At 42.1% G+C, this 21,863-nt stretch overlaps 1 protein-coding gene across 1 annotated transcript in view; it reads left to right on the forward strand.

The window, feature by feature from the left end:
• The first annotated feature begins 2,393 nt into the window (after window positions 1-2,393).
• Window positions 2,394-21,863, forward strand: part of RFX8 (regulatory factor X8) — a 31,897-nt gene continuing 12,427 nt past the window's right edge. Inside the window, exons 1-11 of the mRNA XM_064714120.1 lie at window positions 2,394-2,489; window positions 5,761-5,884; window positions 8,633-8,694; window positions 10,153-10,239; window positions 14,506-14,556; window positions 15,983-16,046; window positions 17,180-17,314; window positions 17,394-17,471; window positions 17,995-18,108; window positions 18,763-18,913; window positions 19,941-19,999. Of these exons, the coding sequence (XP_064570190.1) occupies window positions 2,398-2,489; window positions 5,761-5,884; window positions 8,633-8,694; window positions 10,153-10,239; window positions 14,506-14,556; window positions 15,983-16,046; window positions 17,180-17,314; window positions 17,394-17,471; window positions 17,995-18,108; window positions 18,763-18,913; window positions 19,941-19,999 (1,017 nt within the window). The 5' untranslated portion in view covers window positions 2,394-2,397. The remainder of the gene's footprint in view (window positions 2,490-5,760; window positions 5,885-8,632; window positions 8,695-10,152; window positions 10,240-14,505; window positions 14,557-15,982; window positions 16,047-17,179; window positions 17,315-17,393; window positions 17,472-17,994; window positions 18,109-18,762; window positions 18,914-19,940; window positions 20,000-21,863) is intronic.

Here is a 21,863-nt window from a genome sequence, read left to right on the forward strand (position 1 = left end):
ATGCAAGAATAAAGACTTAGTACAGCTTGACCTAATCTATATCCACCAGTCCTATCTGACTGGTTTAAGCTGAAGAAACTGATTTCAGGTTTTCAACCAAATTCTTCTAACAGCCTGGCATTTAAAGTCAGAATCTCCCTTCTCTCCTATTCACTCTCCCTCCTGCCAAAAAAAAAAAAAAAAAAAAAGGGAAAAAAAAAGCACATGTTAAAATTATCTGAATTATCGGAGAGGTGAAGAGTCATTTTTGGAAAAAAATGGGAAAGCCCTAATGAAATAAAAGTGTGTCAAGGCCTCAACAGCACACAGATCTGTCTATCTCATTATCTGCAAACTGGGCAGAAAAATGCTGTGACCTAATTGGTATCTCTCAAGCCATGGACAGTAACTGGAGAGGTTTTTTGTGCAGCATTTACTTCTTTTCACCAAAACCTTTCTGAGTATGAGGTGCTGTCCAGGGGCTTTCTCATCTGTTTCATTTCCCTTATTTCAGTCTGTTACCACAGTAATATTCTATTTATCATTCTTCAGTTTTAGCTGAGTTGTAAATGGTTTTTTGGGATTTTTCCTGCTAAGGTGTTTCTGGACCTAGGGAACTTGCCTGTGTAGAGTTTCAGACAGTCCCAAAAAGTCAGTTGTTGGCCATGAACCTTGAGAACTAAGAGCAGGGCTCAGAAGCACATGCAAACACATAAGCAAGCCATGTGTTGGAAACTGGAGATGAGGTTTCCTCTTCCTCAGGTGCAGGGGCACTGCTCTGAGTGCAGAAGGGACAGGCACACCTGAACTGGCAGTGAGTGTCCTGGGCAGCACCTGCTGCCAGAGCTGCTGCAGAAGCTCCACGAGTATTCATATGGCAACACCACACAAGCCTCACAGCTCTGCAGTATCACTGTTGTTAGTTCTTGCAACAGCTACTCCAACCTGAAAAGCTTTTCTCTCCAGTATTTGCAGGAGTATTTGCTGTCTAAATGTCCCACAGAGGAGGTCAGTAGACTGCAGACAAACAAAATCAAGACCAAAAGCTGCAACTACTGAGGGAAGCTCCCACAATCAGCCATTAAGCACAGTTATTGATGGCAGACTGGGCTGGTTACAATGCATATACTAACACTAACCTGTGCTTTGGGCAGACAGCATTTTCAAGGCTTTGGTTCAGGGGCTCTTGTGTGAGCATCATCTTCCCATGGGCTTCTCAACACAGCATGAGGCTTCACAGATTCAAAGCAAACCTGTACCATACATGACATCTGTGTACACTGCTCCTCAAAAACAAGGTACATCAAGGGACCAGAAAACCACTAACCTGCCACTTTAAATTCCCTTTCCTGGCGTCGTGCTCCCTACCCCCACTTTAATACCACTGTCTACCAACGTGTAGGCTTTGGTCATACTGTCATAACGAAGGAAGCAAGCCAGTCTGTGTCACACATGGGGATTTCAGGAAGCTAATTAACAGGAGGGAGCTGTGGGAGTTTCTGAGAAGCTGAGCTCTGATGTAACCCAAAGCCATGGACTAGTACGCTTTTAGATGCTCCAGCCATACATAATTTATGTTTGTCAGTCACATGGCAGCAAAGCTCATTTTGCATAATGGATACTTGTGATGGAAAAGTGCTTACAGGGTTTCAGCAGAGGAGACAGACCTTTCATCTATCTGTATCAAAGAGAAATTAAACAATTATGGGAGTTTGCAGCATCCCTGTTGAAAACTCTGAAAGAAATGCTTTAAAGATGTGCAAAACCTTCTAGGATGGCACTTGTGATCACAGAATCGTGGAATCATAGAATGGCCTGGTTGGAAGGGACCATAAAGATCATCGAGTCCCAACCTCCCCTGCCATGGGCAGTGACACCTTCCACGAGACCAGGCTGCTGAAAGCCCCATCTAACCTGGCCTTGAACACTTCCAGGAACGGAGAATCCACAGCTTCTCTGGGCAACCTCGGCCAGTGCCTCGCATCTTCACAGCAAAGAATTTTTTCCTAACACATAATCCAAACCTATCCTAAGTTTGAAGCTATTCCCTCTTCTCCTAGCTGATACTCAGAAGTAGCGCCGCACGATCGGCTTTCCGATTTGGACAGAATTCCTTTTCTCGCCTGCAGTTCCTACAAAAAAACCAAACCCATCAGGCGGCGGAGCAGCGGGCGGGTGCCGGGAATGCCGCGTGGCGCCCGCCCGAGCTCCCCGGAGGGCGCGGACGCCGCTGCGGGGCCGGAGGGGCGCGGACACCGTGCGGGGCCGTGCGGAGCGGGAGGGGGCGGACACCGTGCGGGGCCGTGCGGGCCGGGCCGCGCGGGAGGGTCGCGGCAGGATCGCTGGGCCGCGCGGGGCGGGCGTTACCGCCGTCCGTTACCCGCCGGCCCCGGCCCCGGCCCCACCATCGCGGTCCCAATGGAGGACGCGGAGCCGCAGCCCGTCCCGGAGCCGGCCGACATGGCTTACTTCGGCCCCACCTCCCTCACGTACCTCCCCGTCCTGCAGTGGTGGGTGCTGGCCCTGCCCGCCGCCCGGGGCTGAGCATGGAGCGGGGAGGCGGTGCGGCTGGCTGGGCTGGCCCGGGGGGCTGGCAGGAGCTGCCTCCCACAGGGAGTGCGGGACTCCCGCTTTGAACTCTTCTCGCGGTTTCGTAGGGCAAGAGTGTGGCTTGCCGCAAAGGCTCCGTCATCATGGTGATGCATAAACGGTACCAAGCAAGCAGGGAAATTTCCCCAAAAGACCACTTAGTGCCTCGAGCCTTGGTGATACAGAGGTGGTTTGACGTGGGGGAAACGGGACTTTGTGCCAGCCTGCCCGCTGGCTGGGATGCGGCCCCCGGCAGCGATCCATCCACGTGCTGGGATGGCTGCCGAGGGAGGATCCCCCCGGCTCCACCGCGTACTCTGCTGCCTGGTGCGCTCCTGGAGCACACAGGTGGCTGCGAGCAGGTGGCACACGGGCACTCGGGGTGATGCTGGATGTTCGACATTCTCCAAGGTTATTTCTTCTTGAGCAGAAGGTCGAACTCCTTAATGAGACACTTTGTGTAGTGGAGGAAGGTTGACACAACTGTTTTCTTGGGCTTTGAGAAGAGCATCCTCTGCCATGTGACAGCCACAGAGAAACCAGGATAACTTTACTTGTCTCCCCAAGCACAAATGAGTCCTGCTCATAAATAATGTTAAAGTGAAACAGTAACAGCACATACAAACTTTTAACTCATCAGCAAGTGATCTTAAATAATTTTACTGCCCCCATCAGTCATACCTGAGCAGTGGGAGTTAGTCTGTGTTTTCCCTGGGATATAGATGCCACTGCTCCCATTTTGAAAGGACTGAAGGAAGAGATTCCTGCCAGGTCATTCATCCAACAGGTCTGAGACAGCATAAAACTGAATCATAAGCAATCCTTGAAAGGATGAACTAATGATTCTTTTCATCATGACAACCTTCATTTCATGTTTGGAAAAATTTTGAATGTTCAGCTTCATTTTACAGTTGGTGCATTTCCAGCAGCAAACCAGATTTTGCTCTAGAAATGCTTTAACAGCAGATTTGCCAACCTGTATGATGGCCTGGCTGCTAAAGGTTCACGTAGAATAGGTGGCAAACCCTAAACATTTGCAGTCTATGTGAGGTCCTAAAATCAACAGGATAAAAAACCCTTCAAAATGTGTGGATAGACAGTAGATGAATGGAGGAGGTCTTTCCCCCTGTGCTTTTTCTTTAACCTCTACCTTTCTGCCTTACCACACTTTCATTTTCATTTTTTTTGTCTTTTTTTTCACAGTTTTGTTTTGGTGCATGCCATAAAAACTCAGGTTTTGAACACCTTGGGGCTAATAAGCAAGAAGAGGAGTGCTGTGCTCTTTTCTGTGCAGATTGCTTTCCTGATAGAAATATTTTTGTATTATGTGTCAGCACTAAGAAGGTGTTTGACTTACTATTTCAAAAAGACTGGCAGCTTAATAGACAAAAAAATTCACGAAATGGATTTCCCGAATACTTTGTCGCTAAGTAGTTAAATGCTGAGGAAAAACTATTGGCAGAAACCAGCTACTGGAGCATGAATTAATTTCTGATGCACTTCCAATGATTCTTGTGATGTTATGTTAAGGTTGAATTTGAACTTAAGATTAATCTCCTCTGAGACTGCTCAATTGTGAAGAGTTTTGAGATGCTCTAGAAGAAAAAGCACTTCTGCCTGCTGGGAGGCAGGACTCATGTAGAATGAATTTCATTTACCTTTTAGCCTTTTAGATGATGGGAAATGCCCATTAGAGCGGCAGATCCCCTGTCTGGGTGCAGGTTCCTGCTCAGGTGTAGCCATGAAGCCTTTGCTGTTGGATGGTGGGGCTGGAGGTGGTGAGGAGCTGGCAGGGAGCCCAGCAGAGCCTCTTGGGTTGTGGGGTGAGGAGATGTCTTCAAGGAGGTGTAGGTGAGGCTTTTGGGGGTCTTTTGCTGGGGAGAAGTAAAGCTGGGGAAGCAGATAGCATTCTTAGTGGAAAGAGGGGAGGAGGCACCAATAAGAGGTGAGGTAAACATCATCAGCTGCTTGCTCAGTCTGTTCTAGCAAGCCAGTTTGCTGTAGACCTTCTCCACTGTCTTCTGACAAAGCAACTAAGATAAACAGCTGGGGTGCCTGAAGTGAGGGTACTAAAGCAGAGGATGCTGACTTGAAGTCCAGCTGACTTATCACACCCAGTGAATTGAAAAGTCTGCTTTCCCAATGAACTCAATTGTCAGTAAGGACACAGTGAGTAACTGGCACTGTGCTGCACTGGCATTCAGCTGATAAATTAATTAAATATGCATAAATAATTTGCTAGAACGGAAACAGAGTCAGAGCAAGAAAGCGCCGTGATACGAGCAGTGTGTCATGCCTTGAAAATTAATCCCTCTGCTCCTTTGATTCAGCTTTGCTCCTGTATTTGTACTGTAGCCTGTTATCTTCTGACATCAAAACCATTGGCATTATTTTATAATTAAAGATCATTTTTCCTGATGAAAGTAATATCTTAGGCTAATAAGTAACCAAGTTTGCATTTCCCTCACCTTATTCACACGAGTAGTTGCATTTACGTGACTGTGACCATTCTGATTAGTAGGATGAATCAGGGAATTGGCGAAAGGATGGATATTTAAACAGCTAAGCCTGTTTCAGTCCTGGCAGTTCTGTTATATAGTAACTGTGAATTAAAGCTCTGTTCTCCTATTAAACTTGTCATAAAATCATGAAAACAGAATGTGATCCTTTATAGTTTGTGCACTCTGTCCCAAAACACCATATTTAACACTTTAGGTGAAAAAATGCTCATATTATTATTTTTGGTATAGTGGATACCCTTCTATTTAGAAGACTGAAGTTAGATCCTTTGATATAACAACATTTTGCATATGAGAAATTCTAATTCTGTCTGTATTGGTGTTAATGTCATAATAGTATTACTTAGTTGTATTGTTTTAATTTAAAAATTATGAGAACTAGTTAATTTCTTAGCAGAATCTCACATGACCTCTTTTACATGTTGAAAACAAGGAAAATAGGGCTTTAAAAGTTAGAAATAAACAGAGAGTATACATGTACATATATATATGAAAAAGTATATTGTTTCCCAGGATACAGAATAACACAATGGAAGTAGCTCTTTTTGATTCTATGCTTCTATAAAATCAGAATGACTGTTACAGAGTTCACTGAAAATCTGATAACTATAAAAATCTAACAATTCTTTCTTCTAACTCTGACTGAAACCAATTGATGATTTTTGTTTTAAAGGCTAGCTGATAATTTCTATTTGTGTGGAGGATGCACTGTACCCTGCCGGCTACTATATGAGCTGTATATTGAAACCTGCAATCCAGATTTCAAGATTCAAGTACATCCATCCACCTTTGGAAAGGTACAAGGTAGATAGGATATACAAGATTAGAAGTAGGGGTGCCTAAAGAGAAAGCCTGATCATCAACTTTACACACTGCATATCAAAAGACATTAAATAACAAGGAACAATGACTATGTAGTGAATTATGCTTTTGTGTTTTCTAATGTATTTCTGCTAAGCATTCATGTAGATGCATTTGTACTAGAGGAAAGGGTATTGTTTGGGATGCAGTTTATTTTCTTCAGAGAACTGGTGCACGATACACTAGCAAAGATTTCTTTTGCCAATGTATTTTAGAAAGTTTTACAGTTTTCTTTTTTTAACAGCAGAAAGTTATGCAACTCATTCCAAGGAGATGATTCTTCTGTCTTTAAAAGATACCTTTGGTTTTTACATAATTTTATACTTTCCCTTTTCAGTGTACTTGAGGAGATTTTGCTCCAAACATACCCTAAAAAGTTGCTACAGAATCATCCAAGCAAAACAAATGCAGATGTAGAACTGAATCTCCTTCTAACAATTCCACTTTTCTGTTACATAGATGTTGATACAAGCCATGGGACAATTGACACTTAGAAATCCAAATTGCAATCAACACCATAGCTATTCAACCTTTTTTAACAAATTAAGGAAGATGTTGTGATTATTTCTTGTTTAAGACTTCTTATTCAGACTTCAGAACTTCCTATTTTATATGGCTAACTTTCTGTTAATTTCCATAGTAAGAGCTACTAAGCATTGTTTTAACACAAGCCCAAAATAATTTAAGTACAAGTTGTACCTGAAGTCAATTTCATTTGTATAGCTAACCCCACTCTATGAATCATTTATCTCAATTCAGTTGAATCTAATTCTTTTACTGGATAAGTTAAATCAATTTTGCTGAAAATTAATATTTGAGTGAATGATCCAGTGTAATTTATTACCACAGCTTAATGGATCATCACCCATCAGCTAAGACCATGGGTAGAATTTGCCTATGCTGGCTCAGCATAGACATTGGCCATGAAGCTTGTCACCTTAAAAATCTCTAGGTAGCCAATGGAGAGAAATAAGTAGCTACATGTTTCCTCACACTAATGAGTCAGCTCAGACAGCTCAGATGAAAGGGGCCTCTGCCCTGCCATTTGTTTTTCCCATTGACTGCAGCGAATATCTTAGACTCCTCTGCCTTGTAGCCATGTAGATGAGATTAATGCTATCCTCCTGTACCTTTCCAGTGCTCCAGCACGGCTGAGTTACCACCTGTAAGCCAAGCCTTGGTGTGAGTTACCTTAATGTGCTTGACTTTTAAGCTGGGACAGGCACAGATGAAGCGTGAGTTTGGTCACATGGGAGAGCTGAGCCAGAGCTGCTGTGGGCTGAGCTCACAGCCTCAACTAACCCAGTGCATTGCAGTGCAAGATGGCACATCCCAAAGCAGCAGCCCAGTGCCTTGCAGTGCAAGCTGGCATATCCCAAAGCAGCAAGCTGGGCTGCAGCTCCCCAGTGCCTTGAAATGGTCTGGCCTTCTGTAGCAAGAGAATGGACCTTGTAGGAAGAAGCCGAGTAGAGCGGGAGCTGCAGCAATCCTGGTTTAACCTGAGTGCATGTGTAATCACTTGCCACAGCCTATATTGGGCTGAGCTATTAATAATTTACCAAGCTGTAGTAACCTGACTGTGCTCCATGTGTGTGGACTACAAGGGCTTTTGCAGTCCAGCCCCATGTGGATCAAACTATGGTGGTTGAAGGCACTGCTAGTCTCATCTGCCCTGTCCCTCTGCCCAAATACATCACTGTCTCTGTAAGGAATGGCCATGTGAGGAAGGATATGTGTTGTGCCACAAAAACCCCAGTTTCATAGGCTGTCCTTTTAGAAAAATGGGATTATGCTAAGCTATCAGTTTTGAGAAAGGGAGCAGCTGGGGTGGGTGCATGCAGAAGCATGCAATGAACAGGTCAATCATAAACCCTAGAGGTGCATGTTGATGGGTTCTTTATCAGGCCTTTGGACCAACAGCACACTGTGCAGAGTGCAAGCTTTGTGCTGCTGAGTGGAGACTCTCCTTGCTCCTCACTAACACAGAGTAAATCCTCTGTTCCTGCTATATTGGGAATATTAGAGTGTCCTGGGTTAGTCCTGGACCTGGGTGTCCTGAGTTAGTCTCTGTTAGTCTCAGGACAGCTCATGCAGAATAATCGTAGTGAAGTGGATTATATCCCTGACAGTATCTAATTACTCTGCAGAGCCCAGCCTTGGCAGATGCTGCATGACCTCAGTTCACACCACCACAGTGGTCAAAAGGTTGCTTTGCAGCTTGATGATTCTTGTCCTTTTAAGACAGATAAGTCTGGCCCTATCCTGTCAGTACACCTTCCAAGAGTACATGGATAGGTGAAGCCTTGTGTAAGTCCTTCTTTAATGAGTAAGGCTTGAAGGTCTTGGCAGGGTATGGGACCATCAGGGCACCTTCAGGTTCCCCCAGCTGGTTGATCCTGCCCTGGCTGCAGGGGGTCTCTTGGTGTGAGCACTGTTTTCTAGTGCAAACTATTAAAAAATTCTTACCTGAGAGAGGTAATCCTTTAAATTATTAAGCCTTGGATCCACACATGCCTGATTGAGTTTAGTTCAACAGTTACCATTTGAGAGGTATGTAAGAACAGGTAGCCTGGAAATTATGAAAAGCAAACAAAGTGATTAAAGACAAAAAAGTGTGCCAGATACATTTTTGGATCTTTGAATGAATTTGCCAAGTATTTTTAATTTTCTGTTTGTTTATACAGCTTATTCAGTTAGTTTTCCCAGGCCTGGTGACAAGAAAGCGAACCACAGCAGGGAGCATCAGGTATTGGGTTTTTGTCCTTTCTTTGAAAATGTTATTTATAACTATTCTAATAAAATTTTAAAGTGAGTGACTTTTCAGCCCCAGCACTGTAGTATGGCAGCTGAATTGTTGATTGCAAGTCTGTAACACAACCCAAGATCCAGAGTAATTCATGGTGTAACCAAGGACATTAAAATAAAGTTAATTCCATGAAAACCACCAGATCAGATCTGTTTTGGTAAAGCATGAATTCCAGATTGGATTGCTTTTTAAATGACCTTAGTGCTCCAATTTTTATTGGCCATTAACAGCATGGTTTGCATGAAACATCACAGCCTTACTGAGAGCTCTTCAGACACTGCATCTCTGGGCCTGGAAAGACTGGCCCTGGGATGCACAGGGGTGGTGATTAATGATTAATTATTAATGATTAATGTCTATATTGTGCTTTTGTCCTTGCACACATCCATGGAGTGACCCAGCACATACTGATGGTCAATGGAGATATTGTACAGTTTCAAACCATTTAAATCAGACAGCTTCAGGTCCTCCTCCGAAATGTCCTTTCTTTTTCCTTTCCTCTCTTCTAGAGCACAGAGAGTTTTGTGATTTTGCATATCCAAAGTTATACTTGCACACTGAATATCCAGACTAGGAAAAGAGATGTTTTAAGCTCGTTGAGGCTGAATAATTTTACAAGCATTTTGTGTAGCTGTCAAGTATGGGCTTTGAGAACAACATGCCCTGACTTGTCTCCCCAAGTCTGGACTTGCATTCAGCTGGAGCCGGGAGATCCTTGTGGTTTTTTGGGAGTGCCTCTCCTCAGACACTCGTAGGCTCCTGCCCACAGCAGACAGGGTTTGGGATGGTGTTTGGTGGCCTCCATGCTCTCTGTTGCCATCAGCAGGGGCTTCCCTGCTCTGGCTGCAGGTGCCCCAAAGCAGGCGCTGCTCTCCTGGCTCCCAGCTGGCAGCACCCTGGGAGCAGAGGTGGTGCCTCTGTTTCTCACTGAGCTCAGATAAATCTTACAGAAGATCTGGCAGTTTGCTGGAGTTTTAGCTTGCCATGACACTGAGGGCCATCGAGTCACTGAGCTTCTGTGAATGGCCGAGGAACAGCTGCACTAAGCCCTTCCAATTCCGTGGGGGTGTGGGGACCTCTGCCTGCTAAGTCTGTTTCCTGACTTCACTAACTGGCCTGTACAAATCTGAGGCACTCCATTCACTGGCTTAAGTTTTTTTTCATTTAGAAGAGGGTGTCATTGCAGGACAAAAACTGTTAAAGGGAGTTTGGAAAAAAGTTTGTGTAATTATTTACTGTTTGGGAAAATAAACATTCAACAGAATTTAAAAGACAAATATCACTTTTTCTACTTCATCTTTCCTTGATTAAACAGTATGATCATCTGTTCTCAAAAGAGGATTATGAATTTGCTGACTTATTGAAAATCATACAGTTAATATTTTTTTAATTTTCTAGATATCATTATGATGGCATAGCTATCAAGAAGGAGTCTTCCTTTTATGCACGTTTTTGCTGTCTTCTGTACGAACAAAATTATCTCAGGTTTGTTTTTAAAATGTTTTAATCAAAAAATGACACGACTGTCTATGTTTTCTGTCCATGAAAATCTGTAAATCTTCTGTTGAACACTGACAATAGCATTATATTTTTCTTCTCATTATAAACACTGTGGAAGTGCTGTGCCATTAAGTGCTGTGCCCTAATAGACAAGCTGCATTTTGGGAACAGACACTGCCTAATTAGACTTCCAAAAATTGGACGTTTTGGCCACATAGATCTTAAAAGCTGGAACTCATGCTGAACCTAAAAGAAAAGCTTAATGTGTTAAGACTCTAAATGGGAGCTCAAAAAAACCAGTATTGAAATGGCTTCTTGACATTCTATCACCTTCCTCATTAAACAGCAGGCTGTAGAAATGTATTACATTATAAATGATTGTGCTGTTTTGAAGAGTCCTACACACAATCTTGTTATCTGGGTTTTTACTGCCTGAAACAGTACTTCAAAAACACTTCATTTCACTTGGTTTTAAAATATCAGATTTTAAAATCACCTCTTGTAAGAGAACATCAATAAGAAAATGTGTAAGACAATTAAAAATGGATTTCAAATCTTAAAAGCTAAAGTCCTAAAATGAATGTAAGACACTATGGTAGGCTAAAGGGTAGACAGGAGCATGTTGTGGGCAGGAGAGGAAGAATTCTCAAGGTTGAGCTCATGGTTCAGATAAACAAGCTACAGGCTTGAATTTCTTCCCCTCCCAAAAAAAGAAAAAATAAAAGAAGAAAAAATGCTGCCATTCTGCAGCAGTTTTACTCTCATTTATACTGAAGAAAAAAATCAGGTGCTGTCTCTGCCTTGGACTTTGAAGACCAGGTTTTGTATCCTCATTCTTACAGTCTTGTACATTAGTTTAGTGTGTATATATGAAGATACATCATTGTTCTGTGGCATGAATGCTAGGGGCATACAAATCAGTCTGTAAGGACCCAGATATCTGGTGATGCTGAAACTGTTTCAGTGCTATTTTGTATAATATTTACTTAATTGAGTGCATGCTTTGGAAGAACATGGAAAAATTATACCCATAAGTTTGTTGCCTTTCTTCACAGGTTTTATGTTTTATGGCAGGTAATGTTGCAGAAGTCCATAGAGGGACAAGGATAGATGTTGAAACAGGATGAGGATCAGGTTCTGTAGATGATTGACTGGCAGTCTGTTGTTGTGAGACTAAACAAATTATTCATAGGGAATTTGAGGCTGGTTTCCCATGTCACACTTTCTGAAGGGATATCCTTCACTTCCTCTGTCCCCGGTGTACCCAGAACAGGCCTAAGGTTTCACATCCACAATGAGGAAAGGTCTTGTCCACTGTTTAAGGGATATTGCAGGTCTCTGGCTAAGTTTCTGCTGATCTTTCCTTTTCATGGAAAGAAAGGTGTTTCCTTGCAGCATCACTTAAAAATAGCAATTTTGATGGGCATAAAAGGAAAGCTGATTGCTCTGGCCATATGAGAGCTGAAAGAGAATAGTGTGATTTGAATTGTTGCTCTTTTTTTCCGTCCCAGTGTAGAAACATGAGGGGAAAAAAGATAAAGTAGGAGGAACCCAAGAACCAATGTTAGCTGAGTTTGGGGCAGGTGCAGAAAGAAGGACTTCAGACACTGCTGGGAGACAGACACAGCACATCTGCCAGCATAGCTTCTGTCTTTGTCCCTCCTCATGGAAATGAGCCATCTCCTCTGTGGGCTGCGGAACACCCTGCAGGTCCTGTTAACCACAGGGGAGCTGCTGCCCTGGCTGCTCCAGGCCTCCTCCTCCTCCTCCAGCAGCTGCAGGGGTGCCTGCCCTGACACCCACTCCTAAAATCTGTGTTTAATTTGGCCAGGGCAAGGAATAGGATGTGCATTGCAGGGAAAGGACTGACATCAACCAGCCACCTACTGATCTAGTTTTGGTTCTTAAGATAAACACCTGTCCTGTTGAGAAAGGCTGAGAGTTGGCGTTCCCCAGCCTGGAGAAGAAAAAGCTCCAGGGAGGCCTTAAAGCACCTTCCAATACCTAAAGGGAGCCAACACGAGAGCTGGGGAAAGACTTTGTACTGAAAAAGGGTAGGCTTTGGTTGGATATTAGGAAGAAATTCTTTATAATGAGGGTGGTGAGGCACTGGAAGAGGTTGCCCAGAGAAGCTGTGGATCCCCATCCTTGGAATTGTTCAAGGCCAGCCTGGATGGGGCTCTGCTCTAGTGGAAGGTGTCCCTGCCCTTGAAAGTTGGACTGGATAACCCTTGACAGTCCCTTACAAACCAAACTATTCTATGGTTCTGTAATTATGCAGATTTAAAAAACCCAACAAAATATAAAGATCATATTTAGACAAAGATCATACTTCTAGCTGCAGTACAAAAGTCCCTTAACTACACAATTACCTTATCTGATGCTTCCTTCATTAAAGACAATTTTAAGAAGACACTAAAATGTTGAGGCAAGCCAGACAGCTGAAATAAGAAGAGCTTCCATTCTAAATTCAGCTACATGTCCCTGTCCCAAGCCAACATGCAGGCCCACAACACCTGGGCATATGGGTGTCACAATTACTTCTTAGTATCTCATATAGCACAGCAGGAGAAAACAGAGAGAAAGCAATAGAAAAGCACAAAATGCAGCCAGAGGAGGATGAGTAGCACGACTCTGAAAGAGATAATTAGGTCACATACTAAAAAAACATCTGCTTCAATCAAATAAGTGAGTTCATTTCCATTTGGGTGGAGTTTTGTAAATTTTTTGCAATTAAGTAATGAAGGAAATAACTCATCTTTGCTGTCCTATCAGTAGGGCTCAGTACTTTTTGAAATCACCAGTAATTTTTCATGATCCAATAAAACTGATAAAACCAGTATTGGAAAAGTCTAGATTGTTTTTTACTTAAAAAATTGAAATTTTGAAAAAGTAATTAAAACTTGATGACTCTTTTACCTGCAAGAAGAAATTATGTTCTTATATAAGTAATCATATGTGTAAACACGGCAGGGTGTTTGACCTGTAATGTCAATTTTTTGAGAGTGTATTTGTGTGGAAATTTCCAAATCAGAGTGAAGAAGATTTATAATGTAGCATTTCAGTGCAGTCCAGTGCCAGTCTGCTGTCCAGACCCCTCTAATGGGATAACTTCTCTGGCTTGTTGCCACTTCCCTCAGGCAGAGGCTGGGGGTATCTGTTTCACTGGGAAAGGTGTCCTGAACAGCTACTGCGCCCTCCCATGCCTGAATAAAATCCAACATGCAGATGCTTATTCTGTCACACCTACCAGACAGGAAAGTGCATCCCTGAGCCCAGCTGAGAGACCACAGCATCCATCAGCCTGTGGGGTGGCAAGGAAAAGAATGGCTCCAAAACTATGGACTATTTCTAGTTACTGCAAAGGATATTTCTTGACCATGATAGCAGCAAGTGACATGGTGCTGGTAGTGAGGAACTAGCCTCCTGGAGGACCTGACAAGCTGGTGCTTGTGGTGTCACAGAAATGGCAGTAAGATTATAATGGTTTGCCTTTAAATACAAAGAAGGTGTTTGTATTTTGATGGTGAGTGGGACCTCGGATGTGTCATGGTTGGAACATGGCCACATACGGGCTGATGAAGATGGTCTGACACAGCATCTGTGATTCATTTAGAAATTTTCAATGCTTTGAAGATATGTGTACTACTGCTCTGATGATGGTGCCATGAAAATAGTGTAAATATATGCAGCTGTAGTCAATGAGGTCTGCAAATGTATTGCAGACATGAGGGAATATGATTTCTATTACACCAGAATGTGTTCCCTCTTGGAATGGGAGCTTTGAGGACAAGTTCTCCCTAAAATGGTACCTGGTCTGACTCAGAGTACAGCAGTGTTTAAAAAATGTCATTGAATTCTGGTTCTGTAAGAGCTGGTTTTTTGATTCAAGTAATAGGCAAGGTTTAGGCTCCTGACTGGCTAGTGAAGCAAACGTACTAATTTTTTATTTAAAAAAATTATTTTGCTTCTAGCAAATTAACTTTTCTAATCTCTGTGTAATCTGACAGTCAACAGCATGCACATTCACCACCTTCCCTCCTTTCATTTTTCTTTTGTTCTTCCCATTTGCATCTCTGTTATTCTTTATTTCATTTCCATTGTTGTATTTCCCATTTTAGCTTTAGTTCCCACACCATAGCATCACCCAAACTCTGCAAGAGAGATGGTGAAACTCCTTGTGATTTTTTTGTCTTCCATTTTCCCCTTCTCCCACCCACCTCCTCTTTTGTGTGTTCTATGTGTACCCAGGCACTGCTCTCCGGGGGAAGTGAGCATCTCTGATGTGCAGCCAAGCACCAGGTGAGTCCCAGCCCCTGTGGTAACAGCGGGAGGGCACAGAGCTGTTTGCCAGGGTTCCATAGGGATTTGCACCTAACCAGCCCCGAGCTCCTGGCTGGCTGCTGGGGCACTCCCTGTCTGTCCTGGGTGTCCCTGTGTCAGGGGGGTGGGAGCCAGGCTGCCCAGGGAACCCAGGCACTGCAGGCAAGCCGTGCTGATCCCTGTTGCCATAGTAGCAGCAGCAGAAGATACAGCTGGCTGCCTTCTCAGGGAGAGCAGAGCTGGAAAATATTCATTAATTTTATTTCACAGGCTTTAGAAATCTTTAGGAAGGACCTATTTGAAAGAAGTGTTATGAAACATCTCTACTTACATGTGTTTGCTTTGTCCAGTCAGCACTTCTAAAATGTTTGGGCAAAAGAGTCACCAGCTCTACCAAACGTACTCAGGATGGGTGTTATGCCCTGTCTTGGGCAGCCAAATTGGTGGCTTTGCTGGAGCACAGCTTTCATGACAGAGTAGGGCAGAGGGAAAGGGTGCAAGGGCAGTCCTGTGGATGGCAGAGAGTGCAGAGGAAGCATTTCAGTGGCTGGAGTTTACAGGTGGATGAGTGGTTACACTTTGTCCCCTGTCCCTTCAGGGGGTATGGTGGTACCCTGGTTTGTAATGCATCACAGCAGTGAAACCCAGCAGCCAGGTTCTGCTCAGACAGCCTGCCACCCTTCCAGCCAGCCGAGTCCAGCAGGACCCTTGAGTCTGAAATGCTTTCATGGACCCTGAGCAGGGGTCAGCAGCAGATGGAGGCTTGACTGGAAACATCCAGTTTTTACTAGCAACATTACCTCTGATGCCATCAGCCTCAACAAAAGAGGCAGGGAGGGAGCTGGGAGACAGCCCAGCAAGAAAGCAGCCTGTTGTGCCTGCTTTCAGCAGCAAGCCAGTGGTCAAACCTTCACGGGTCTGGGTAAATTCTGACTGCGTGGAACACCACGGGCAACTTGAAAAGTAAATGGGAAGCAGTCAGAAACAAAATGCCATCTAAACTTATGTGTGATGCAGAAAATGTAATAACTGTGAAACCTTAGCAGAAGGATTATAATGTTTTTTGTTATTTTCATATTTGTAATAGTTATTACCATTCCAAACAAACTGCAACTAGAAATACATGGTTCTGGTCCAAGAAGTTCAAAGACATTGCACTGTTATATGGTCAATTGTCATTAAAATGAATGGTTCCATTTAATCTTAAAATTCAGAAATTGGTCCCATATTTGCTAGAAAATCATGGGATTACCAAATTACAGGAAAGGGAGCAGGGTTTGTTTCCCAAATACAATTCTCCAACCTAGTGTAGTCTATCCAGTTTGAGCTCATTTTCTTACTAAATACAGAATGAATCAGTGAGCTTTTGAATGTTTGCTTTTTTCTGTTATTTATTTTGTCACAGTAGAAGTTCCTGGAGTTCTGAAAATGCAGCTGATTACAAGAAGATTAGACAAAAAAAGGGAACAGTGAGTTTCAGAAACATTAGACATAACAAAATGTCTATCTGTGTGTTTAATTACAACTTCTATCTGATATATTCTGATGAAATACAGCTAGCCCATCTTCCTCAAAATAATCTTGGTCTGTGTAATCTCACTACCTGCTTAGTTCCCTCACTGCTATTTCATCCATTAGCTAAATATTTTTGTTGTCTTAACGTCAGGTCAAATAATTTTTTCTGTACTGAGAGCAGAAATTGTGGCTGACAGATGAATATTGAATATTGAATATTGAATATTGAATATTGAATATTGAATATTGAATATTGAATATTGAATATTGAATATTGAATATTGAATATTGAATATTGAATATTGAATATTGAATATTAGGGGAGTTAGTGGGGCACAACCTTCCTTGCCTGAGGCCCACAGTAGCAGACCCTCGTGCTGTTGAGAAAGTGTCTTTCCAACATGTCCTTTCTTACTCAACGGCGGCATCAGCGTGCTTGGAGTTTATTGTCATGAGAAGTATTTAAATACTGCGAAATGATTAAGAAAAAAGAGCACAATCTCTGCCCATAGAAAAGGACAGATGCAAAATTAACCTGTGGCAGTTCTCCCCTCAGCAAGCTGGCATGGGATGACCTGACACCAGGCTTGTTGGATGTCAGCCAGCAGAGCATGAGCAACAAACTTATGTGGACAAAGTGAGGAAAGCATGAGAGGCTGGATGTGTGACTGACTTCCAGCGAGTGCTCGGGTGCAGTCACAAGTGCTGTGGCAAGGACAGCCAGTGGGAAATGTCCTGTCAGCCCCACAGCACAGCCAGCTAGCTGCAGCCTTGTGCAGAGGGTTACAAGTGTGACACGAGTGCTATAGAAAATATATATGGAAGATATGTACAGAATTAAACATTTACTGGTTTTGAACAGAAATTCATGTACAGTTTAGGATTTAAACATTTAGGCAGCCCTTCTTATTTTTTTCACCCACCTCTATTTCCTAAAAAAAGACAAACATTTCTCTAAAGAAATACATCTTATTATAAAATCATGTCCTACAACTTCAAGAAAATACTTAACACCTTTAACCAAACAGACAAAGTAATTGCAATCTTTTTTTTTTTAATTGTCCAAAATAAATTCTGATGCATCAAGAGTAAGAATTTGCAGTATTATCCATCTGTCATTTATCTGAAGACTGAACAAGAGACTTTTCATTACCTTTCTCCTGATTTCAACCAGTTCTTCTTTGGAGAACAAGCACAAAGTGAGACATACCCCTATGAACTGGTACGTTGAAAGTGCACAGCCATAAAACAAGTTAGCTCTTTTCCTGTGAGATCATTTTGTACCCTCTTTTTGGTAACAGATTGCACTGCTTGCCAATGACTACTACAACTATTGTCAAGTTATTTTACAAATGGTGAGAGAGACCAAGCTCGACAAGGTACGCTTTTTCTTTATTACCATTTACTCTGACAACAGCAAACAGCTGTAAGGGCAAAATTGTGACTGTGTATCTTACTTACTTGATGGTTTGAACCAAGGTAGATGATGATTTATGGACAACAGGAGCATTCAGTCAAGTTATTTTAAAATTCTGAGTTAACACAACATGCTCCAAGAATCTGAGTTTGTACACATATCCTGAGCATCCTGGTGCATCAGTAAGTCTGAGCTGAGCACATTACACACAGCCATGGATACATATCTTTAACTACATCCTCATATCCATGGCACAATTCTTTGTTTCTTCCCTGTTTTGTACACTGCCTGGTGAGGTTCAGCTTGTTGCTGCTTCCCCAGCATGCTTCCACTTACGCTGGGGGCCAGCCAGGATGGGCCAGGCAAAGAGCCCATCTCCATGGCCATTCCTTTGCTTCTGTGTCTGTGTGTTGTCTTATTGAATCATACTTCACATTCCACAAGTGTAAAATCAGTGAAAATTCATAAAGGGCTTTGTGTGACAGGTGGAAGATTGTATCATGTCATTCTGGACATCTCTGCAGCCTGAAAGAATAGAACTGATGTGCCTGCCAGATGTGTGCCAGCTGTTAAAAAGCTATGATAGGTATCTATTCAAGGTACTGCACACACATTTCCTTGTTGTAGCTATGCTATTGTGTGTTTGTGTCTTTTTGGCAGCTCTAAGGAGAAGGGCCCTCTCTTTTTCTTTTATGCTGTACAATGGGATTTTTGTTTATTCCTCAACTCTTATCTTTCTGCTTCCTCTGAGACAGCCCTGTATGAGTTTTGATTTTGAAAGGAGACAGTAGAATTTGGGATGACTTTCATTTTTCTTCTATATATTAATTTGTAAGTTCCTAATATCAGTGGACTGTGCTGTTGTAAATGTGGTCTGTGGTTCTGGCATGAGGTTATGTGACTGAAATTTCAACTGATGATGATTTTCCAGATTATGAGAGTTACTTTTCCTTTGAGAACACTACTACATTTCTCAGTGACCTTCCACATAGAAATATGCAGTTTTCTGATAAAAATAATTTGCTTATTTCCAGCAGGTCATTAAGTATTGTCTAGAAATTAATTCAGGTAGAAACATTTACTCTTAGGATCTTTGTCCTTCTGCTAAAAAGTTAGCTTAGCTCTTGCTTATTTGGAAGAAAAAATGTGTTTCTTTACACTTACATTTAAATTATCAATATAATTTTATTTCATGCTGCTGTAAATATCTGTGGTACACCAGTCAAGTGCAGCAGCATGAATTTGTATTCTAGGAATTGGAGAACATCCTACTTCCTGATTTCCTGGAGGAGGTGCCTGCACAACATATAGACTCAATCAGATCATTCAGTGAAAATGTTAAATGTTGGATGCTTAATCCTTTGGGAGGTTTTCCATTACTGCTCCAAACATCCAAGTCTAATGGTAGGTTTGAGTAGGAGAGATATTTTCAAAAATAATCTTTGGTTAAACTGCAGAGAAGATTGTATTACAAAACTCTTAAATTATTTTAAAAAAATTTAGCTGATGTAACAGTGATAGTAGCAACAATTAGAGTTATCTGGGATACAGTTAAAAATAAATGATCTTGCATAATATGTGAGAACAAACTTAAGCCAAAAATATTCCAAATTCATGGTAAATTGAGATGTACTTAAATTGAAATGTACTTTTAATCTTTTTACAGATCTGTCTCTTGGCATGATTGCTTTGGCCATGTAGATGACCAATAATATGCAGCATACCCTCTGAAACTCAGATATTATTGTGTCTCTTCCTCTTACAAGTTACTTTATGCTGATAAATTAATTAATGGATATAGCAGTCCAATATAAAAGGAAAAAAAGCCATAATCCCATAGGGAAAATATGACTGATATTAGAAGATGTTTGGAAAAAATCTGTTCTCTACAAAGCTGTGGTATATGTGTATGTTTGTAAATACCTACACACACACATATATTTATACCTATTAAGCTGAAAATTCTGCCTAAAACATGATGCTGCTCAGTGGATCATTGAGTGAAGACCAACTCCCCAGAGGTAAAGCAGGGCTCCTGTGCTGGCAAAAGTTTGTGTTAGGATTCAAATGCTCAGTATTGCAGACAGACTTAATTTTGCCATTTCTTACATTTGAATGCTTGACAGAGCATTAATTAGGAAGTATTAAATGAAAATAATAAAATATTGAAAGACTTTTTCCTGCACATCATGGATTAATAGATTCAGAGTGAAGGAAGAGAGGTGAGCTGGGCAGCTTCTCCTTGCAAGTTTTGACTGCAAGGGTCCCCAGCCCATCCCATAATGCTGGCTCAGTGCTCCAGCTGTGCCCTCCATTACCCTCCAAATCTCCCCTAGGGAACTACTTTCTAACTTAAAATATGTCTTCATTAATATATTTTAGACTGTAAAATATTAATGATGTGAAACATCTGCCTCTTCTTCTTTAACAGAAGCTAAAGAGTTTGTAAAAAGGCTCAGGAGACAGACAGACCTTTGCAACATGGTCAAGGTATGTTCCAGAATTCATGGAAAAAAGAGCCATGAATGTCATTCCTGTGAGCTGTTTGCACTATTTTTGACATGCTGCATTGGAGAACAAGTGCACAGCATGGGTGTTCTAAACTGTACACTGACATGTCATGCTCACACTCCTTCCCATCTCTTCCCTCACTGTTAAGCATGCTGAGGGGACATTTTCCTCACTCTGGATCTTTCTGAAAGCCTCTGAGGTGTAGTTGATGGCAGCCCATGGAGAGGAGAACACAGTAGTTCTGTGTAAGATGACAGTTTCCAGTTTCTTTGCCCATCCATGCCAAAGTCAGTCAAGAGTACATGCTGGAGCATTCCTTCCATTGGTGCCCTTGGATCCTCCCAAATCCTTGAGTTTTGAGGTGGTCTGGGCTATAGCAGAAAAAGGAAGGTCACAAATAGGGAAGAAAGCAAAAGAGAACAGGGGATATATTCTCTCCTTGAAACGTGTACAAGTATTTTTACATTTTTCCAACATGCCATCTGATTTGAATCGTTACTCAGATGGAAGATGGGAAGCAGGGAGAAAAGAGGTGAGGGAGGAAGGGAGAGACAGGAGGAACTGCAGATTCTTGGACCACTAAATGTAGCTTTTCTTTATGGGAAAACTTCATCACCAGCAGCATACCAAACACTCCTTCCTCTTACTTAAAAAAAAAAAAAAGAGTAAAAAATAAAAAGCACAGACATGCATTAGGGTGACTACCCACACAAAAAGTTGACTTGCATGAAGTACTGAGCACTCATAGTTTCCACTAACTGCAGCAGCCCTTGGAGATACTCATACCTGAAAATCTCAGCTTTGTGTGGTTCTAAACAGGTCTTCTTATGCATTGAAGAGCATGATCCAGCAAGATCATGAGTGCCACCTATCCCAGACATTTGTATTTGATTTGGGTACTTCAAATCACCCTTCTTGTTTTCAAGCCATAATGTCAAAGGGCTGGTTGTAGCTCTTTCAGTCTTCCTTCCCTATTCTTAATGTGTGGGAAAGCTGCAGAGTCAAAACTGGATTTACACCCTCAAGATTTCGAGAATTTCAGCAACTGGGGGAAATGTTTTAGAAGAAGCCTCTGGGTGCTCTACATCCCTTTTGCACTGTTTAACCCAAACAAATTGAACACAGCAGACTGAGAATCAGGGTCGAATTTATACTTCTAGCTCTCACAAGAAAAAGTTGTTTGTACCTTCTCTAGAGCCTCTTCAAAATAAGAGGAAAGTAAAAGAGTTCTACTGCACTTGATATTTTGGGGTAGTGAATTCCAAGGTATAATTATTTGTTGTATGAAAAAATACTTTCTTTCATTATTTTAAAATTTCTACTCTTCTTCAAGCAATGCTTCCCACAGACCTGCATCACATCCTGCCTCAGTTATTTCTCTCTGAAAGTCAAGTTTATCTCACCTTCTCACACAGGAGTAATTTGTTATTTCTAATCAACCTTCTCAGTTTTCTGTCTAAAATGCATCTGGAATTTCAACTAAGGACTGATGGTCAGAGCAGGCAAGAGTGCTCCTGATGAGAAGTGCTACAGAGGCACTGTGCAACCTCTGAACACTGTAACCACATCATTCCTTGTAGAGCACTTCACAATAATTCAGCCATCTGGTGAGAAAGTAAGAACAATTTTGGCAGGGTCAACATTCAAAAGAAAAAAAGTTACTTCCCCACCATGTGTAGATAAAGCAGGCTGACAGCTGCTACTACCTGGACATGTAGAAATAATTAGAGCATAAAAAGGTGCAAATTCCCTGTGAAAAAAGGATGTGAATGTGATACTTGTCATTTTCTGGGGCTGATTCCTGCCTCTGGTAAGTTGTATTTGAATGTTGAGAGGACTGGCT

This window comes from Zonotrichia leucophrys, chromosome 1 (assembly GCF_028769735.1).
Source record: "Zonotrichia leucophrys gambelii isolate GWCS_2022_RI chromosome 1, RI_Zleu_2.0, whole genome shotgun sequence".
Taxonomy (NCBI): Eukaryota; Metazoa; Chordata; class Aves; order Passeriformes; family Passerellidae; genus Zonotrichia; species Zonotrichia leucophrys.